A 23,113-nucleotide genomic window follows, 5' to 3' on the forward strand; every position below is an offset into this window, starting at 1 on the left:
CAAGGGCCTGTGGAGTAGGTGTAGTGCCCAGACAGAGCCCGTGCAGTGTGTACATGGCAGGGGCTGGCCAGTGGGACAGCACTCAGAGCAGCTGCCCCTGGGTAAAAGCCAAGAGTACCTCCCTCAGCAGCCTGTGACTGGGTCACCACAGCAATACCAGACAAATACAGGTTGCTCTTTCTTCATGAAGAAAAGCAGGAGGATTCTAGGCAGCTATATTCAAGGCAAGAGTTTTCCTTTAAAAGTCTTCTTGCTCAGGTTATAGTGATTTCAAGGGTTAGGAAAGCCAAATGTCATCCAATGTTTGCTTTCTCTGTGTATGTGTGTACACACACACTCAGCCTATTCCCAGAATTCTACTAACATCCTTTATTCAGATTGAGATAAGGTATTAAAAACCCAAAACATGCACCATAAGAAGCAAAAAAGCCCACAAACCCCCCAAACAGGAAGCCTGGACTTAAGCATACATTTCTTGCAGACCCAGTCGCTGTCAGACCACCCCACTACATAACAAGGAAGGGGAGCAACTAGGAGCTATTAGTAGCTAGCAGAGTTGATATGGGATAAGTTTATACCAGTCAAGTGTACCATTACAGTCCCCATGAAACCAATGGAAACTTGCTGGCTTCGGCAGGAGTTGGTTCAGAGCTGCTGAAATCCTTACCAATAATACAACAATAAGGAAAAGGACTCACCAGAGCCTGAGCAACAAGCCCTGCTGTAAAGGTGTGTGTGGGAGGGTGTCCAGGATCTGTACAACTGCTGGTGGCACCAGCACAGTCATGGCACAACGAACCAAATGCCATGCCAATTAGTTTTGCATCAGACCCAGGGTTTTGTGAGTTTCAGGGACTGATGCATAGGTCTGTCTGTAGGAAATTGTTTCAGAACATCCAACCAGAGGAATCAGAGACTAGGCAACTGGGAACTCATATTTTACTTGAGAAAAGTTGAGGAATTAGCCTTGGAAAGTAAACAGTAAACATTTGCCTTTGCTGCATCTTTAATTTGGTTAAACATTACTCAGATCTCTCATTTGCCCATGTAACTAATTCAGCTTGGGATGACACTGAAAGTGGATCTGGCTTTCTTCATGAATGAAGGGAAGGGCTGAATTCTGAATGGTGTTGTTATTTTGGTATACAGTACAACATGGACACAATGATTCAAGTTTCAACAACTTCTTTGCTGTTTACCACCCTGTATTTCTGCAGCTGAATTTTTTCCATGTTTTAGTCACTTGTACTCAGACCAAGCCAACTCACTTAACTGTCAGGTGAAAACAAGCTCAGTGTTAAGCACAGACAGTCTGGAACATTTAAGACAGCTGTAGCTGATGCTTTGACAGCCCTACTTTTGGGCTTTTTGCCAACTTTTCAGACAGCTTCATGACCCAAAAAAATTGTTGCTCGATTAGTGTTGCCCTGTCCTTCATTACTTAGAGCAGATCTTGCTCCAGCCCGAAAGCACAGAGCTGGGACTACCCAAATCAGAAAAGTGCCTCAAGTCCCTGTGGTCTGGGTCTGTGCTGGATGTCTGGGGACAGGGATTCACGAGAACAGTTAACTCAGGGTAGGATGCTCAGGCATTTCAAGTGCATGTGGGTAGAGGCAGAGAAGGGAGCGGATTCGGAGGGGACTCATTAAAGGTGCATAAATCAGCTGCTGAGCTATGTAGGAGTCAATTGCTGGAGTGGCTGAGAGCTGGCAGAGGAAAATATATGTCTGGACTGCAGCAAGATTTCAGCTGGGAAGGAAGTGTGCACAGGGTCTCTGATTTCCAGGAAGAAAGAGGTGGTGATTTCACATTGTTTGTAAATACACATACAGACATAATACACCAGCGTTAGGGTGATAAGAATCCATAAATTATTAAAGATATTCACATCAGCAGCAGGGAACATCAAACTGAGAGCATCAGGACCAAACCATACCAGCCTGGAGACAGGATGAGTGATTGTTTTTCTGAAAGCTTTGGCAAAAAAAGGATGTCCAAAAAGTCTGGAGGCAGCAAACACAGAAACAAGAGCAGAGGAGCTAAGCACGAGGGATCAGCTGCAGGATTTGAGAACAAGACAGGTCTACAACAAAAGATCATGGATAGTCTGTCATTCACCTCACCTTGGCATCCCCAGTACCTGAGAACAACAGGAGGAAGAGACAGCTCAGCTGCAACAGTCTGAACACATTTTGGGGGAATCTTCCACTTGACATTCAGACACAGCAGTAGAAGAAGCTGACACTACACCAGAGAAAAACATTTCTGATCTAGAGGTCTGATCAGAGCAGTTCAGTGTCATTGATTTGAGCAAGCTGAGCAGGAAGAGTTTGGTATCAGTTGGTTATTCTCACACTATAATTTTGTCTTCAGCTATATCTAGGCTTGCTCAATACCCACCAAGGGAAGAATGGCATACATAATGTGGCATGCTCCAGAACTAGGCTTAATCTCTGTATTATTGGTATGTTTCCAGTGGTGGCTCAGACTAGGCTTTATTTCCACAATCTCCCTTCTCCCAACCTGACCTCTGGTAAGAGCATAACTGTTATCATGCAGAAACAGACTTCTAAACCTCTCATGATAACAAATGGGATTTCACATAATCACATTTTCTCTGCTAAAAATAACAGAACACCCTCCACTTATCTAGACTGTTCTGCTCATCATAATAGAAGTGGACATGTGGAGTGAGACACCTTGCTCCTAGTACAAAAGCAAGATTACCCAAGCAAGACAAAGTTTGACTTCACAAAGCAAGTATGGCTTGCAATTGCCTGCCATGCAACAATACCCCATGCTTCTTTTATGCTTTGTATTCTGTGAAGTATTTTCAAGCTGCAGTTCAAAAATTTAATTCAGCTGTATATCTTCTTTTTAATTAAACTTTTTCACTCTACAGAGGAAAAGCATAAATTGTGAGGCTATTAATCATCTGTGATTCAGGAAATTTAGATAATTCAAGTTTTAAGAAATGCTACCAGAAAGTTAACTTAAAACTTCACAATAATTACCCTAATGAAAAAATGAGACTAATAAATAAAAAAACCTTTTGTCCCATTATAAAAAAGCTCATTTTCCTTCCCTTCAATATGTGTGCTGCTGCTGAGACAAGCGTTGTGCTTCAACTTATTCTAAGACATAACTCTGTTTATCCCTCTGTTTCTGGCAGAAGACAGGAAGAGCTGAACCTACACTCTAGAACAATATGCCCTGCAGGGAAGCTTTCTGAGCAACCCTTCCAGGTGGCACAGACACAAAAGAGAGGTGTTTTCCACCAGCTTTCTTCAGATAAGAATCCTTTCTCTCGTGTGCCTAACATCCTGCCCAGCCAGCATCTTTCCAGTATGTGAGGAACACCAATGCCACAGCAAGCCAGTGGGGCTTTGGTCAGAAACTACACAAACAGTCTTTGAAAAATCAAACAAGGAAGAATTCCCATAAAGAAGGAAAAGAAAAAAAAAAATCCAGAATAAATAAATATTTAAATTGACATGGTTCTCCACAGAATTACGAGGCATATCCTCCAGTGACATCATACCTGAACTGAAACTTTGTACTAAAGAACCCCTACTCCTGATGGCATTCAGACTGAGATATTTAGCACCTGTTGTGCAGCCTTACAGCACACTGACAATCTTGCTCTCTGCATTTGAAGGTTAAGGTGATTTCCTTGAAGTCATCAGCAGAGACAGAATACAAAACACAGTCTCACAATGTATTTACAATACAAAATACATTGTCTCATAACGTATTTACAATACAACACTGTTAAAATATCTTCACGCCTTATTTAAAGCCAGCAAGATTCCTTTCCTATCTTCACAGGGGATCTCTCACCCTAATACAATACTTTTCTGCTTGAGTAAACAGCTCTAGCCTGTTCCCAGAGTTAAGTGTACACAGTAGTTTTTATTGGGTATAAAGCCATAAAACTGCTCAGCAGAACAGAAAGGAAAGTTCCTGGAATAAATAGATGCTCCATCAATTGTCTGAATGACTGAAGCAGTGAAAGCAGAAGAGATGCATGAGGCTTGCATAGTAAGCTTTTGCTCTCAAGAGGACAGATTGATTTTCCTAGGATTTATGAGGAGTCAGTTAATGAAGTGACTGGACTTCTTTAGCTATTTTTATAGCTCCCAGACTGTGTTGCCCTTAGCACATAACATTTTCCCTAGTAAAGATCCAGTTAGCACAGCTTCCTGCATCCTTACATTCACATACAGCCAAGGTCTTCAAGCAATTATGAACAAGTTCCTCCCTGAGGATTTGTCATCCCTCTCTTTTCTTCAGAAACTTCCCAGAAATACACACATCTCTAGGTGGCAAAAGTCAATTATCTCACCTAACCCAAGCCAAAGATACTAGTTTTTATTTTTCTGACAAAGGCACTCTCTGCCTTCTGGGGAAATCCAGCTAAGCTTGATCATATGCTAATAGAAGCAGTTGTTCTTCAGGGTAAATAGCAAAGAAGATTCTCTGTGGTCAGAGGAATAAGTATAGGGAAAATTGGGACAGTTGAGAACTGAGAACACATCAGAGGAGGAGAAATAACAGGCCAATGAGAATAGAAAGAAATGTTTTATCCCATGGAGGAGAATGAAAGTGAGGAGAGAGAACATGAGCAGCTGCTAATGGTCATTAGCCCCATCCCCACTACAACTCCCCAGGGTACCCTAGGGACCACAGGCTGTGACTGTGACACACACACACCCCTGCAAAGGGCAATTCGTGCCTTCTGCCCCTCAGCCAGCCTGCTCATACCACACATATTCTGGTTATTGATGTGCCATGTCCTGCCTTTACTGCCTCCACACCAAATGCTAGAGAACTGCATTTTGTTCTGCCCTGCTTAGAAATGGAAATGTTAAGCTACAGAACATCATTGGTGGTGCAGTTAGATTAGGCAAAAAGCAACACTCTTAGGCTGGTGGGACACATTTCCTTAGGGACTGAGGAAATAAGCCACACTGGTTTAGCTAGGCCGTGTTGCACAGTCTAACCCAAATGCCTGATGTCACAGAGTCACAGACTGGTGGAGATGAGAAGGAACCTCTGGAAGCCATCTGACCTGACACCATGATGAAGCAGGGCCTCCTGGAGCTGGTCTAGTTGTTCTACTTTCATGCTAATAACAACTACCCACAGTGCTATAAGCATTTTCCTTCAGATTTTTTACAGTAAACACACAGCAAATTTATTTACCACTGGTTCACTTTCCTTTCTTCTTAAAGTTAAGCCCATATGGGCACAACCCTGGGAAACACATTGCTGTCCCTAGGAGGTGTTCTTCCACAGCATCCTTCCTCACTCCTACTGGATGAGAAAATCCTTCCCTTCACTTTCTTTAGGAGGCATCCCCACAGGCAGGAAGAGAGAAAGGCCATATAAGACAGCATGAGTGCCCATCTCCTGCTGTTTTGAACTGGATTTTATGGGATTTTTGTGTGCATTTGCTCCCTGCTTCAGCACATAATAGAGAGGATCTCTCTGTCCAGAATGAACTGTCAGAGACTTTCCTCCTGCTGAACTGAGCCAGTAAGTCATTCACATCTTCCCCAGATGTTTCTGTTTTCTGAGCTAACAGGAACCACATGTACTCCTGGCTCTCCCTGAAGGTCTGGGCCAGCACAAACAGAGGAGGGGGGAATTCCCCACTTGACTTCAGGAACCAGGCGCCTGCAGGAGCAGGGTTGGTCCAGGATGCTTCCCAAGTGAGGGCTCCAACAAAGAACCACTCCCAAACCACTGGGAAGAGGGCTCCAGGTGTGACCAACTGGTGAAAATGCCACTCACCTTCAAAAGATTTTAATCTTTTACACTTCTAAATAGCACTTCAGTGTCTTTGACACTTGTAGTATTGATTAAGCACTACATGCAGCAAACTCACCTATGGCAGTAGGTGAAGCAGCCACGCAACTTAAGACATGGAAAATAAACAGTACTGCCCTGTTTGCTCACTGAGCTTTAGTGTAGATGCCTGTGTTCATTGTAATGGTCATCATGTAACCAAAGAATCTAAGCTTTCCCCTTAGTATTTGAAAAACAAATACTCATGTTTCCAAATATCAATACAACTATGGTCAATGCACAGCATGCCTTCAGTCAAACTTTGTGGTCAGGCTTGAAGAGAGGAAATCCTACAGAGCAACACACTTGCAAACACCTAAGTCCCTAATCTGGCCATTACCTTCTACTGACAATTTTTTTTTTTTAATTTACCGCATACTGAAAGTTAAATTTTAAATATAGGAAACAAATTACAGTTTATGCCAATGCAAATCTGAGCAAGAGAATTCAGGCCACTGAACACACTTCAAAAATAACTAGAAATTAGAACTATACCTTTTCCTTTCCAGTGTTTGGTTTGTGGGTTGGAATTTTTTGCTTTGCTCTCTCATTCTTGCACAGATATTGATCAAAATCCCTTGCAGAATGCGTGCTTTCCCAGGCTTCAAAAACATTCTATTTACTTATCAAAAACAGGTATCAAAACTCTACTTCAAATTTTTAGAGTCTTTTATCCAACACACAAAAACAAGTGTTTACAGATGCTCACCAAACTCAGCATACTTAAACTGTCACAGAAGTGGTCTCCAAATTTATTAGGAGATACATCATGTTTTCAGCTTAAAAGCATGTGGTTTATTGCCTTTTAGTTCTGACTGCTAAATAGCAGCACTGTTTGAAAAGACAGGTTTCAGAGACATATGACTCTTGGGTAAATGAATTTCAGTAGCAGCACAGGCTTACACAGTAAGGCTGGAAAGTAGCCCAGTGTTTTTCTAGGATATTTCTTTTCCTTTGTCTAGCTTTGGCCAGACTACATATATTTTTAGTATTGCTTCTTGCAAGGTATTGGCCTGCAACCTGTGCTCAGTAAAAGGTTTGGACTCCTGCAGATGTCCTATGAATTCCTCCACTGAAACTTAAACTCCTAAGTCAGTTTGAGTCCCTTCTTCACAAAGGCATTCAGACATGAGTAAAGAACAAATTAGAGAGAATCACCACATCCCTATGCTGGTTTAAAAGGAAAAAAGAAAATCAGACCACCCTAATTGTAATTCTGCCCTTGCAGTGTTCAACTTTTGACATACAGCCCCATGATCCTTTTATACACACTATCAGAGAACTTCTCTGCCAGTAACCCGCAAGGCATGACAAAGCCACATTTTTTGTCAAGGAATACACTTAAACATGGGGTTAAAGTTCATAATTAACTACAGCTCCATTCAAAGTCCAGTGATCTTAATGAATATCAGTAAATTTCAAAGACAGTCAGGTTACTTTCTTCTCCCAGATGAGCAAAACACATTCCAGGAGACAAAAAGAGCTTGATTTCTGCCTCCATGCCTCCAAGAATTATTATTATTTTTAATGAAACACATTGAGGGTCCACATGGCTGCCTGCAACTTGGTTTATTTTTAGCTGGTAATGTAGTTAATAAAAACCAGGTACAAACCTTATCCTGCTTTAGAAGTACATTTTGGAAATCAGACAGCTCTGCTAAAGTCATTATAAAACAAGATTTTAAGATATATCTAAAAAGCCATAAACCAAACTGTTCTTAATATGTCATAAAAGAACTGTTTATCTATGTGCATGCATTGAAAATCTGATGTTGCACTTTTCCATTTGTAGGGAAAGGCAACCCTGTCAGAGAGACCACACACTATGTCACATTTAGTACCTGTTAGGAAAATTTCAGCATGATTTTAATTATTTCCAAGCTGGGTAAATCCTCTTCTGCCTCCTTGCTGGAAGGGTTTACATCAATTAAAATGGACTATCCTGTAAACTGTTTAAATGCCTAGAAAACTTCAGTTTGCATCCTAGTTAGCAAATTCTTCTCCTTCTAATTGTCCAGCTACAGCCTTGGCCAGACAACATAAAATGCAGTTTGACAGGTAGCACAGTCCCTAGAATGCCATCCAGGTGCCCCTGCATTGCTCTCAATACCTGTGACATCCTGTTTGTGCTATCCACAGAGCTGTCCTGCACTGCCAGAAAAACCAAGAGAGAACAGATGGGCCTGTTGGCTGCAGTGACACCAGACTCAGCTCCTTCAGCATTTGTATCTAAAGGGGAAATTTCTAGAAAGCTGGGGCCATGAACCTGCTATCCTGCATCTATGGCTGTGCATCTGTTGAGAAATTTGCATATGCAAAACCAAATGCATTCATTCATCTCAGGACACCACCTTGAGGAGACAAGACTGTCTGGGATCCTGCCCACCCAAACCCCAGGGAAGAGCCCACACAAGGAAAGACAGGCACAGAGACTACACAAGAGGAAGCCACACCTCTGCTGGAAATGGCATGGGCACATGGGCCAGGAAGAGAGGCCTCACACTCCATCTTTGGATCCAAGTCTGGTGCACCTGGACACACAGTGATGTATCATAGCCTTGACAATCAAGGGCCAAGGCTTAGCTGAAATATCTCTCTCATGCTGGGCTACTCACAGCATTAGAGCCTACAAGCTCTTTTTTTCAGAGCAGGAATATACAGCCAGGTGCAAAGCAAAAACCTTGTAGTCCTGTTGGGGCTTGCAGCTTCAAGAAGCCCAGCATCAGAGGTTTCCACACACAGCCACCCTGGCAGAGGGAAAAACTGAGTTACTACCAGCAGAAGAAATTCTGCTGTTAAAAGCAAAGCTGGGGCTGGTGTTCACTGATCTGCCCCTTGTATCTCAGTCTGTAATGCAGAGGGGACAGCAAAAGATAATTACAGGAATATATAAGAAAGAAAGAGACCTCAGCATCTCCTAGCAAAGAGCAATCTTCACCTGCAGCCAGACATCTCCCTGCTCTTCAGTCTGGCCAGCAGGATGAAACCTGAGAGCTTAATCCATGTAAATTAAAAACCAGTATGTGTTTTAGTTATTAATAAGAGCATTTCAGGGAGTAGCAGAGTTTGTCCATATATGCTGGCTAGGAGAAAAACCTTAAACATTCTTGCATGTCCTAGTTCACAGCTGGGATACCCACCTCTTCTGACAGAACTTGTTCTGGTAGCACAAGCTTTGTTCATATTTCTCAATGAAAAAAACAACAGGAATAATGAGATCATCATACTCTTTTATACATTTTTCTCTTTGTAGAAATAAAAGGCCAGATTTATGTTTTATTTCATACTTCACTCCTATTTGGAAAAAGACACACATATCCTATTAAGCAGCCTCGTGCTGCAGTAGGGCTGAACACTCTCTCCCAGTGTGAACAGATCACACAGAGATTTTGATATCACAGAAATAGGTCATCTGAAGTTTCCTTAGTTCTGGATGTTGCAAGTAAGCCAAAGCTTTCTGGGAGTAGAAGGAAGGGTGTTTGTTACCAAGGAAATTCAGCTGATCCTTACAGTAAGAGAAGATGGATTACATGAGCAGAACAAAACTTCTGGTTATACCTAACCACAATAAATACCAGATGCTTCCAATACATTTCTGCTTCACCTCAGGGTGGAGTTCCCAAGTTTTCAGGACAATATGCCCTAGAAGTCCTTTAGACACCTAACTCCCATGTAAAAGGAGGGCAACAGCCTGCCCACAACCCTTCTGTGAACCCCAGTTGAGTTTCATATCGTTGCAGGAGGAAAACAAAATTTTTACATAATTAATAATTAATAATCATTGAATAAGAAGTCATAGAAAAATGTTATATTGACAAACATCTTCCACACTGATGAACATTAGAATTGTTTCTCTCTTGCATTTCAGGAATTAGTAAATAATGCTTGGGCCAATTCCCAAACACAAAGTGATTTTAGTAGATCACCTTGTTTGGGACCAACCCAGAGTCACCAACAGTTAAATATAATCCCTTAACTTATACACCACTGGTAATGTCTGACAAAATGCAAGTGTGGAACACACTCCAGGTAGCACTTACACACCAAAGGCAAGGGCAGTCATGGGATTTGGGGCAGAAAAGTGTCTTCATTCCCAAATGGCAGATACATCAGTTTCTCCAATAAGGGGGTTGGTAGCCAGATTTAGAGCATGGACTAAGAACACATCACAGGATGCAGACACACATCCTGTGTCAGGCATTTGAACAGGGAAGGCTGCAGGCCCTGAGGGGTACAACACCATGAGATGCCTTAATTCTTTCTGTTCCTTGCATGGCCTGGGATCCCAAGCAGGATTATGAATTTCAGTCCACAATCTAGAAACAAAAGAGCTAAATGTAACACCAGCACATCAACGCAGCCAAGCCCATCACCAAACCTCTCCCTGGGACTTCCTGTAACCACAAAACTTATGTGTGCATTTCAATTCATAGCCCTCACAGCAAGCCCAGCCCTTCCCTGGGGAAAGAGATGAGTGTTAAGGAGGAGATCCTAGGGAAGTGCTTTGCTAATCACACTTTCAGCTCCAGGAAAGTGTTCATGTCCCCGGGCAATCTTTTCAACAAAATTGCATCTGAATGCCAAAAATTAAGGAAATGAAAAATGAGTAAAGAGCAAATTAAAATCCCATAGCATTTAATTGTGGAATCAACAAAACGTTGTGTTCCTGGAACAAGCACTGTGCCCCAGGCACCTCAGCAGCTGCAGCTCTGCCCTGAGAGAGGCTGAGTCTGCTCAGCGTCCCACTGTCCCAGCCAAATGACAACGGGGAACACACGAGACTCAAAGCAAAAATCCTGGTACATGCCAGGGTTTCTCCTCCCTTTCCTTATTAATGTTTGCAGCACTGTCTTGAACGTGCCTAACGAGAACAACTGAAACAATGGATGTGGCTTCTGCAAAGCAGCACATTGTCAGAGGGGGGATCACAGGGCTGGTGACTCAGTGGGTGCCCAGCATCACTGTTTCCCCCACACGTGTCCTTGCAGGCTGATCTGGTTATTAGGATACAGCTACAGGCTGCCATGTGATCTCTGTTTAATGGGAGCATCGTCATGGTGTGTTCATACATTTCTTTAAAAATTTAATTGAAGGACACACATCCTTGCAAATAGATGTCAAGGAAATATTAAATCTACTCTCACAAGGGGAAAAAGGGGTTAATTAATAAGAAAAATAGAAATCAAAGTTAACACATTCATTTCATTCTGGTATTAATATGATTTTTCTTAACTTCTTACTGTATTATCACTATGATAACATTGTGCTGAAAACTGTTTTCTTTCCTACACCAGAAAATCTATTGGCTCCTCCCATCCCTTAAGTTTACAACAGTTCAGAAACAGCAGCTTTTGTGATGAGAAAAATCTAACAGCAAATTCCATCTGTGCTAAAAGACCATGAGTCTCTAAGGCTGCATTATCAAGAATTACTCAACCTGTCTGAATATGAGATATATCCTTCTGAAATCTGTCAATAAGAACTGGAAAATCTATTATGTCATTGGAAAAAGAATAAAATGTGGACTTGAGCAACGGGATTGCTTTGTACCCAAGTTTCCACATCACCTGTATTTTATTTTCATCACATTGAGCAACTGAATGCAATTTCCCACATCTCTAGTGCAAAAAAATATTTTTGTAGCTTTTATAAGATTCTGAAAAAAGAGATGATCCACTCAGTTGCAAAAGCTGATCCTAGAGATGAGAAGGGACCCTATCTGATAAAACAGGTAAGTAATTGCAAGTAGGACCAAGTAACTCAGTAAACACAGCATTACCCCCCATCAGTTGTACATACTGCATGCACTAAGCATTAAATATATTGCAGGCTGTACATAGTAATGAAGATACCAGTGCAGAAAAAAATGCTGAACTAAGATTCCAAATTGCTCTGCCAAGAGTCAGAAAAATCATAATAAAAATCAAAGCCAGCTCCAGAGAGGAGGAGTCACAGAAAATCAACATCATAAAAAAGAATTTGTCAAAACCCATGGAAACTGAAGTCCTGGAGATGTACAGAGCTCTGCTGCAGACTTAAGTTTTATGGACACTTTCCTTTCTGGCCACAGGGCCTCAACTATCTCAGGTCAAACCTACTGACAGGCCTGTGGTTCCTGCTGAAAGTTCTGCCCATACGCTTGGCAGAAAAACCCTTCATGGCCCCTGCAAAGCTGCCTCTAAAGCTCACTGGTTTAAAGTTACATTTTGACTTCTCCTTACTTGGAATCTGACTGAAAATACCACTCGTTTTGGCAAGAAAACTGGAAGAGATTCAGTGTAATAGGGGTGAGCAGACCAGTTATTAGCATCTCAGCAGGAGCCGCTCAGGGATGCGCTTCAGTCTCCACATACTTAAGAGCTAAGACAGCTTCAGTCTTGCCTGAAATTTTTCTCCCCTTTCCACTCCCACAGGATTTACTTCACTCTTTGGTGAACAAGTACGGAGTTCAGGAAGCCAAAGAAAGTCAAACACACCATAGATGGGTACTAAGCAATCCTCCTTGAGGGTTTTTCTGCAAACCATAATCCCTACTTACAAAAAAAGCAGTCTCAAAAGACAAAACTCCACCTCACATAGAGCTCTCCCCTCCTCCTCATCCTCCCTTTCAGCCACAGATGGTCTGGAAGCAGATATGATGTTTTGGGAACCATCATCCAGATGATAGACAAAGGATTGCTGCACTATGTGTTGATTCCTAGTGACTCAGTAACCCCTTCATGGAGGTCACAAGCTCACATTTGGAGAAGGCAAGGCAAAGGAAGCTAAGACATGAATTTACAGCTTCTTTTACCTTTTTCTTTACAATCTGCCTGCTCCAAATTGAACACATAAGAGACTTCCATTAGGAGTTGACAGCTGTATATAAAGCTTATCAGGGTTATCATCTAGCATTTCCTCTCCCGCACACAAGGTATCCTGCATCCAACAGATATTTTTCCTGTCTTTCCTCTCAGAGGGAGGTCCAACTGTGTGCTGTGGCAATTCCCTTTCATCGTTTAACCCTGCAGTTAGAAGTTACGATATAAAAGGATGTGCAGGCAGAGTCTTTCTCAAGTTTTCACTTCACACATGGATAGAAATTTCAAAAAGTTCACAAAGCAATCAAGTTTCTTATTGAAACTACAAAACACAGCAAGTTATATCTACTTTAACTCCTCTATTAAACTTATGGATATGTCTATCCATACAAATATTTTTGTATGCATATACACCCAAACACAAAAGCTGTGGTCTCCATATCATTTCTGCTCATGGAACTACAATTCTGCATTGAAAACCAGACAGGATCCATAGCAATCTTGCCAGAGTAAATCCAGTGCAACAGAAATCAGAAAGTTGCAATGCAGGTGAACCCAGTCAGTCTCTTTGCCCTCAGTACCACTGTGGAGACACTAAACATGCTTCTGTTCTGCTGCTCACGGTTTGACACAAGAAAAGCTCCTTCATATAAGCTCCTTCTCTGGCTTGAATTTAAGGATTAAATAACCCCCCAAGCGTTCAGGAAGGACACGGCACCCCTTTGCTTTCCTTCGAGGCTGCCAGCTGACGAAGCGGCTGCGCTCCCTGGCCGGCAGAGCCGCCCCTGCCTCACACCCAGCCCGGCCTCCTACAGCGCCCTCGGGGGGCTTAAACTGAGCCTGGAACCGGTTATGGAAGAAATGGGATGAACTGCTGGCAGCTAAAACACATCGCGTCCCACAAACCCGAGCTAAGCAGTGTTTTCACACTGGTGTCCTGGGTTTATTTGAGCGCACGTTTAACAGTAACAAGCACTTACCACAGGAAAACAGCAGCTCATAGGCAATGCATTTGAACTGTCTTTTCTGCCTTGTATTTTTCCATGTAAATTTAAGTAGGTAAACAAGAATAAACACATCTTTTGAAGCCAGGAAAGTAGAAAACGACCATTTTGGCTTCACTGCCACTTGCCACGTGCAGCAGTGCCCCGCAGCACAAGGCAGCGCAGAGCCCTGGAGCATCCCCTCAGGTGTCGTGGCAGGCCGGAGGGGAGTCAAAGCCCTGCACAGAAGAAAGCCTTCCATGTAGGCAGTCACAGGCTCAAGACTTAACATGCCTTCCCACAGGAGTTACCAAATCCTGTCGACCTTTGGTTAGCTCTCCAAGGGACACCTTCCAGATTTGCTCTTTTAACTTAATGTCGGCCTGTGCCACAGACATGCAGGCTTGTGAAACACCCGCCATTACAGTACCCCCCACAATTATCCCACAGCCGCTCCTCCTGACACAGCCACGGCAGGGTGCAGCTGGATCCCCCACAGAGCACGTACTCACCTCTCCTTGCCTCCAGCCCAGCAGCCCCCACAGGCCCAGCCGCCATCCCGCAGCAACACAGCTCCCGAGGCACCAGGGCACATCCCGCCACGGATCACACGAACCAAACGCGCCGATTCCCCGCTGCCAGGGCCCACCCGAACCTCCTCGGGGGTCGCCGTGCTCCTTGCTCAGCCGGTGTGCTGCCCCTCCTGCCTGGCTGCCCCTCCTGCTGGGGCACTTGCTCACACACCTATGGCTGCGTGCCTGCAGGCAGAGCTGCAAGGGCTTTCCACATGCTCCAAACCAGCCTGGAAACAGCATAAATGCTTCCCAAGGCCTCATCTTCCCTGACAGCATTTTGGGGGCTGATAGAAAGAGTAAAAGAGGCCTAAAAAGTGCAGGTTACTTTACCACTTACTGCTCTGTGTGTTCATGTGTTTATTCTTACATGTTTTATTTTGAAACATCCTCATGGGTGAAAGAAGCCTTGTCAGCCCCATTTTTTCAGATGGGGAAATAAGTTGTGGGAGGAAGGAAAAACTGTGGTATGCAATAGGCTAGAGTAATCACAAAGCTCCTCCTCTAGAGAAAATAAATTAATGACCTTTAGAGAAATCTTGCATGGTGGACAACTAATTAAAAGTATTGCTCAAATGACCATACACGTCCAGATCCAGTAGTTTGGGTATTTTTTCACCCTCGATCTATTGTTCTGAATTTCTCCCATGGCATCTGAAAATACCTGCCTTCTCATTTCCTGAATGAACCTGTTAGGACATGTAGGACGGGCTGTGAAAGGGCATGAAAGCAGTGCACCGCTGAACAAGCTGCATTGAGCACTAGGATGTACAGAAGCAAACGTCACACAAGGTCATGCAGGTACTTTTAAAAATCTCATCCTGGCACAATGCCTGGAACTCAGTGATGTCCAGAGGCTGTGTTGCCATGCTCTCAACGGCACCCAAATGTCATAGGACAAATCACGAGAAACTACTCTTCTCTTCTAAGAAAAACACTTCTAAAACAAAGAAGATGTCAAATGACTGTGGGATCACACACTCAATTATGGTCTTTTGAGCCAGTGTGCACTGGTAATTCTTGGTCAGGGATTCATAGTGAACGCAGCAGGAACACTGCTGTGCTTGAAACTGCCAATAACCATACACTGGTGGCATCAAAATCAACACACATTCTAGCAGTGCTTTTATATTAACCCCTCACTGCACTTAAAGTGTTGCATTAGATATATTCTGCTGTTCTAATTTGAAAAAAAAAAGTATTTTATTACCATTTAAAGACTTTCTATATGATTTTATACGGCACTATGTAAGCTGGCCTAACATTCTGCAAAAGAGTAATCCTTAAAAATGAATTTTCGTTCCTTCATAAATTATTCTCTTCCAAGATTAGGAGCACACAAGTAAATCACTGAGTCTACTCTGCTGATTTGACACATTTTTCTGAACAGCAAACAGAACCATTTTTCTCTGGAGACTGAAATTTCAACAGCCATGCTGGTTACCTTTATCCATGAATCAGAAACCAGATTGGTTTGGAAAAAGCACATCCATATTCAAGTCTATATCCTTAACACATGTTTACGTTACAATATTCCCTGTAAATATTGTGTGGCTCTATTTTTAGCTTATACACTAGGCAATTCAAACTAGCTCATAATTAATCTTAATAAACAAAACATATGAAGAGTGGACAGACTGTGTTTGCGTGTGTGTAACTTGGGTATGTAGCTAAGGAGCTTAACCCCACAGTCACATCATGGGTCAGCAGCACAGAGCTCAGATTGTTCATATTCGAGTTCGCACTGGATCCCACAGATACTTCTAGAATAATTGGTTGTTTATTTAAATGAGTAAAATATTTCCTAAAAAAAAAAAATTATTAATGTTTCACATTCTTAGTTCCAGTGCTTCATTTCCCAGCATCACACATGCATGGGTTACACAAACATAGACAGGGCCAGAAAAGCTTACTTCTTTTTGTATTGTCAAGACAGTTTGATTTGTTTCTTCTCCAAGGAACTTGGAAGCCTGTAAGAAGAAAAAGTGCTGGAAAATAAGAATATAACCTTATATGCAGAAGGAAAAAAGACCAAATAATAATGTTGGCCCTTCAGAATCACTCCTTCTTGAGTTTGCACTGGATGAATGCTGCAATACAATTTCATCACATTACCACAAGATTTTCTGATTTGGAGTAGATGTAATGCACTACTGTGCCCACTGAAAAAAACACAAGACTAGCCTCCAGAACATCCAGGAAAATTCCAGAAAATCCACCAATCTTGCTGCAATTCATAACACCTCCCTACAGTTCCAGGTACTTCAAGTAAAATGTGATCAGGTAGTAATGGCTGAAGATAAGTAGATCCAAATAAACTGCTATATTTGGGTTCAGCATGGCTGGATCTCTGGGTAGCCATTCCTTCATTGCATTTTTGTGTTGCTTTGGTTTCAGTGTTGCTTTTTTTGCTTTTGGGGGTATTTTGTTTGGTTGGTTTTTTAGTTCAGACTTTAACTACTATAATAACAGAGTTGTAGGCATGGATTTATGTAAGGATTTTTTTAACTTGAACTGGACATAGGACTTGTCACTTTCTTTTCTACATCAACAGCTACTCACCACTGGTGGACAGCTTTCTAACTGACTGCAGAAGTCAGTGTATTGATATCACTACACAGAAATGCTTATCTCACCATGACTCTGCAGAAGGAAAGACAGTGCTCTAAACAAAGTAGTATGAGAGTGTATCTCTGTTACCATTTCCACAATGTGTCTGTGCCATTGCTACATAAAAATGTACCACATGCTTTGTGTGTTATGAGGGACAACTGCAAAGGGATTAGGATTTGGTGACAGAAGCCTCAGCTTCACCACAAGAAATAAAACTTACCTCAGTCATCACAGGCAGCAGAACTAGTAGTTTTAACTCTAATGAAGCACATAAATCCTGGTACCAGGTCAAGGCCCCTGAGCTCACTTTTTTCCAAGTGTGTAAAGAGACAAATTACCACAGAGGATTTACAGTGTATGTACTGGAGCAGAGACCAAACAAGAGATGCCACAGTGGAACTGAAGGAGGTACCGTGGCTTCAGGAAGCCTGCAGCCCCCTCTGCTCCATATGGCTTCAAACCCGCAGGGGGTTAATGCAGAATCACAGACTCTAGCTCCTCCACAGAGACAAAACTACGGAAGTGACTGTCTGCTTGTGGATATTTTAAACAAAAAAGAAAACATATGGCCTCTGGAGCTATGCTTGCTTTTTCTCCAGCTGGTATGACACAGAGAACAGATAGCCTAGGCCTACAACTAAATGCAAAAGCTTTATTCCAAGGAGCAATTAGAGAACAATCTAGGGAACATGTTTAAATTTTAAAAGTTCTCATATTAGCAAATCAGAGACAAAAGCACTGAGAATGCTCATGCATTCTAATTAGTAAAAACCTTTAAAAGCACAAAATATCTTAGCCATTTCTTACCTGTGTGACTAATATTTCTGCAAACTACTAAAGACAATTTAGAATTAAATAATTAAGCCCAGCCTTTTCTCTCACAGATGTTAATTTGTACATACACTAGTAATGAGCAAAAACTGAAACTGAATAATGGGCTTAATTCAGAAGGCTTAAAAGAAAGATCAGTAATTTCCTTTACAAAACCATCCATTTCTTTAAAAATGTAGTCATGTGGATTAAAACCACAGCTATAACAAACAGTCAATGGCAGTCATGATGCACATCTTTAAATTCAAGTCTTGAAACATGCTGATAAATACTTTTTCAGAGTACAAACTCATTTGGTAGTCTGGGCCCAAATGCTGAGCCATACAGTGTGTGTGCAGACACAGCCCACTGACTTCTGCAGGAGTGCCTATGGCTTGTAGAGAGCTGGAGCTGTGCACTCCCCAGGGACAGCAAGGCCAGGAGGGATCCTAAGAAGTCCTGTAACCCAACCTCTGCCAGAGGATGAACGTGCCTTAAACACTGCCAATGTATGAAATCTGATTTAACTTTTATACTAAAACTTAAGTAAATTATTTTATAATGTTCTCAGGAAATGTATTGAAGGGCTTTGCAAAGTTACCATCAGGATTATTTTCTCCTAATGCCTAATCTGAAGGTAGGCAATTACCTCTTGTCTTATGAATAGGGAATTTGGAGAACAAGGTTTGGGGTTCTTTTTTTACTGTCTTCTCTGCAAAAGCCGTTTACAATGTGGCCTTTTACAAATGTGAATACTCCTCTAGTCCTTGCTCCTGCAGACTAAACACACCAAATTCTTTCATGTTTTACACGCAAAATAATGTTGTCTAGCACCCTCATCATTCTTGTCTCTCTCTCTACCACTGGACTCCTTCCAGTTAGACCCCAACCTCCCTCAAGTGTGGTGCCTGAAACTAGATACAATACACCAGCTCAGACCTCATTAGAACTTATTAGGCCTAATTAGAATAAAAGGTTATTTCATGTGAATTTAATGGGGAATGTTTATTTATTCAGTCTAGTATGAAATTTGTTTTTTCACAAAAACATAACATTATTGACCCATGATTAACTTGCCACTCACTGGAATCTGCATGTCCTTTTCCATAGAATTACAACTAGCCTGGTCTCCTCCAATCTCTTTCTGTTAATTACTTCAACTCAAGACTTTATATTTGCCCTTAATGAAGTAAATCCTGCTTATGTCATGTAATTTCAGTAATTAATGTAAGTAACTTCTTGTTCTAATCTATTTCTCCAATACACTTTCAGCTTTTATCAGCAATAATTAAAATGAAGTATCTATTGCATAATCCAATTTATTTTATAAAGGATATAAATTAGCATAAAATTGATTTCAGGAAAGGCCTCCTTATTACATCTTCTTAGGTGACAGTGAATTGTTAACAACAACCCTACGTACAAATCACTCTTGTAGATTATTTTAAACTATGCTTCCTGCATTGGCTATGAAAACATCAAAAGCAGACTTTATCAACAGCCCCTTACCAAAATCATGATGTGTCACCTTTCCAGCTTCCCCATTTACAAGCCAATCACTCTGTGAATCACAACACTTTGTTAGGATTAATCTTTCATTTTCCCTTTTCTCTGAGATTATGTATTAAAAAAAAAAAGAACTCTTGAATTGAGAAAGACATATAGAAACTATTTCTTACACAGGATGAACATTCAAAAAAAAAAAGCATATTTCTTTAAAATAAATGTCTACTTCTTCAAGATACACACCCTGCATCTAGATTAAGATCCTGAATTAAAAGCCAATCACAACTGGCCTCTCTTCTACAGACTGGTGTATTCTGGATCACTCCACCGGTGAATAGAAATTCTTTCCCTATCTGCTACATTTTATTGAAAACACTGCTGTCCAACACACTCAGAAGTAGTAGGTCTTTAGCAGTCTATTTTTATGTACAGGTCATGTTATATAGATGATATAAAAGATTAGTGATGGACACATGCTGGACTAGGTTCTTCAAAGACACTGTGATGAAACCACATTAGGCAACTCTTCAAAGACAGAGAGCCAGACTTCACAAACTTGATGGAGGTCCTGATACAAATCCATTAAATATCACAGCTGTAATAGATTAATCTAAACCACTTTATTTAATTTGTCTTATCTTTAATATTGTACTTGATGTTACAAATAATTTATAATATTTAATTTATAAAATGTTCACATTTCTTTGTAAAACCAACAATAGGTTTAAAGTAAAAAGAGCTTTGTTGCGGCAACAGCTTTGTTTAACTTCAACAAGACTGTAATTTTTTTAGGAGTAGAGAAATGTGTAAACATAAATATTCATGATTTTTTTCTGTACACATCTGTGCAAATTAGTTGATATAAATATAATTTACTATAGAAACATTTTTTTTGTTTGTTTATGCTACACGTAGTTCTACGCTGGCATCACGGACTAGTTGATTCATCTTTCAAAGAGTGAGATTTATTCCTTTTGCATTCAAACCCCCAGTATGTCCATTGCCAGCAGTGGACTTCATGTTCAGAGAATCAGACTCACAGTGTCAGAAATTGAAAATTAAACTTCAGTACAAGTTTATAAATAATCAATAATGAATGTATTATTTTAATACCATAATCTCCAGACACTTAAAGGCCATGATCCAAGCCAACCAAAATCAATGACTGTTTTTTCATTGACTTAGCTGAAATTTACCCACAGTTTCCAGTCTCATTTTAGTTTTACAATTTTATTACAGCATGAAGAGTTAAAAGTACGTAGTATCAGAGCTTCAGTGTAAGAAGTAAAGCCTCTAAGTCTTTCTGGGCCTCTTTATCCTGAAAGAAACAGACAACCATGCATCAATTTAGAGAGGATAAATCCCTTCATTTGCCTAATACGTGCCTATCCACATTTCTTTACTAACAACAGACATAACACACAACTGCAACAGCCACAAAATGTAAAGACTGGATAGTAAGTTAATTTATCAGTGAATACAAAAATAAAGTTTGAAGTGAAAACAAGAGCCAGATGGCGGCCCTCCCTTTACAGCTCTGTTAAAGCACTTAAAATGTTAGCCCACAAATAGCCTTCTCAGCAGACCAGTAAGCCCTTCAGCTTGGGATATAATTTTTATTGATGTACTTTGCATAAAGTATTGCCTTGCCTTATACCTGATGCAATCTTGCATCCTGACCACATGCAGTTTCTCTAAAGATGTTCTGTGATGTTTGCTAATGATTTATTATGCAACTAAGAAGAAAACATTGGGAAATGTAATTAATGACATAGGTTAGATGGTGGTTTCAGAGCATACAGCCATACCTACCTGTAATAGCCACCATGGGCTGACTGCACCCTCAGAATCTTCCAGACTGAGCTCTCCCTGTGCTACTGGGCTCATGGCAGAGTGGGGCCAATGTGGGAGCAAGAGGCAGGTGACCTGCTGTGCTCAGAGCCAACACTACATTGTACTCCTAGGGCAGCAGGAAAAGGCTCCTTTTAGGCCAATGTTTTAAGTGCACAGCTTGTATGGGGCTTCAAACCTAAGCCAGGCCTAAGACTGTCTCACAAGTACCCAGTGCCATATGTTTTGGCTATTCCATGTATAATCTCCTTGGAAAAGGGCACATGCATATAAGCATGAAACTACAGTACAAAAACTCCATTATTCTACTTATTTTTAAGTGTCCCCTGGATATAATCTGCTTCCTTTAGTTGCTGCTGCAAAACCTCTAGCTTGCAAAATGCACCTTGGTTTAAAACCACATTTCTAAAATGTCACCACCTCGTGCCTGAAGGCTCATAAGGGTCCAAACACCCAACACATGCATCCATGGATATTTAACAGTGCAAGTGAAAAGTGCCTGCACATCACAGCTTTTGTGTAAGTATTTCTAATGACAGGTCCAGTAATGATATTGCCATGGTATATTCTCAAGAAAAATACTCTAGACAGTCAGTGAAGTAATCACTACATTTCAGGATCACTTCATTACTCAATCAACCAAAGAGCTGGAACAAAATACAGAACATTTTAGAATATATTTCATGGGTGAAGAAATTCCTGCTTCTCTTTATTTTGGTTAGTTGTCTATAATGTCATGGAGGAACAGAGAAGAATATTGAGATGATAGAAACCATATGCCAGACATGTCAAACTACATCATATTATTGGTCTGGATTAAGGCATTAATACATTAGCTGAACACTTCTCTTGGAGTTACTGCCTTACTCCTACTGGCAACAATAGGCTAAACTATCTGCCTAATCATTTATCAGAGGCCTTTAAAGGCACACACTGCAAAGCCCGTAAGCTCTTGCCAAAATACTCTAACAGAAGGAAATGTCATACAGCACTGAGCACCCCTTAAACTCCACGTCACTACAGGCTGGCTGGAGCACCATGCCACTGCTTTCACCAAAAACTGAAAACCTCAAAATTTTCCCTTAATTCAGGGAAGATACACTCTTTTCTGTACTGACTGTGGTCAACTTATGAAAATGATTCTAAACTCCATTAAATAAAAAAGTAAAAAGCCAGATATTGTCCCATGCTAATATAAAATGGAAAAGCTTAATTGTATCTGGTTACACTCTTATGACATTTTTCTAAGTTGAAAATTATAAAGGTGCATTTTTCTCATATCCAAATAGTGTTCAGCATTTCTACTCATTTTGCAGGATACAGCATTTTAAAAAATATATCTCCAAACAACTTTAGATAATTGTCTCTTTAGAAGTAAAGGATTATATTGGGCAATGAGCTTTACAAGTTGCAAAGGTCCAGAAAACATTGGGCAATCTTCCCTGAATCTTCCTCTGGGCTTAGGAAAAAGAATGGAACAAAACCCAAGATTGTTCTAAGAACTGTCTGGAGAAGAAACTGCAAACGTGCAAAGCATTCTACCTCTGGTTTGCCAGTTCTAAACAGGACTACATCAGTTAAAGCAGGAGTTATTGTGCAAACTGCTTAACGGGTTGCATTCATTGAGCCAGCAGCTTCCAGTCAATTTGAACTCGTAGGGCAAAAGCATTGAAAAAAATCAGTAATGGCATTAAAAACAAAGCTGAGAATGGTCAGTGAAGGGAACTATTGTGTCACCTTTGGAGAGAGTCCTTCCAGACCAAGAGGTGTGTCATGCTAAAAGGAGAGAGAAGCCACAACTCTGTTCAGTGTACTAGTTTCTGGTTTTAAGAGTGAAAACTTCATTATTGCCCACAGCTTGGTTGCTAATGGAAATAAAAAGCCATAAATCCTGTCTTGGGCCAACTCTTTTCCTTATTGATTTCTGGGTTTGTGGCTCTCTGAAAATGAACAGTAAGGTCAGCTATTTTTTTTCCTTTTTTTTCCCCCCAGACAGCAGGGTTTCTTTTTAGAGTGTGGCAAGCAGAAGAAGATGTGCAAGCTGTAGGAGGAATGCAATATACTTGTGTCAGTCCCATTTGTTCACCCTGAGGCTTAGTTCAGCACTGACTGAATACACAGCCATTTT

General features: G+C 41.1%; 1 protein-coding gene across 7 annotated transcripts in view; it reads right to left on the reverse strand.

Annotated features, from left to right (window-relative positions):
* RMDN2 (regulator of microtubule dynamics 2) overlaps window positions 1-23,113 on the reverse strand; it is a 148,095-nt gene that overhangs the window by 74,105 nt on the left and 50,877 nt on the right. For 4 of the 7 annotated variants that reach the window (XM_064414786.1, XM_064414787.1, XM_064414792.1 and 1 more), the window contains one exon: window positions 20,525-21,094. The exons of 1 other annotated variant lie outside the window; for it this stretch is intronic. In XM_064414786.1, the coding sequence (XP_064270856.1) occupies window positions 20,978-21,094 (117 nt within the window). In that variant the 3' untranslated portion in view covers window positions 20,525-20,977. Of the gene's footprint in view, window positions 1-19,735; window positions 20,453-20,524; window positions 21,095-23,113 lie in introns of those variants that run through there. 2 more of the 7 variants (XM_064414789.1, XM_064414790.1) reach the window with 2 other exon arrangements.

The sequence above is a fragment of the Passer domesticus genome, chromosome 3, assembly GCF_036417665.1.
Source record: "Passer domesticus isolate bPasDom1 chromosome 3, bPasDom1.hap1, whole genome shotgun sequence".
NCBI classification, from domain to species: Eukaryota; Metazoa; Chordata; class Aves; order Passeriformes; family Passeridae; genus Passer; species Passer domesticus.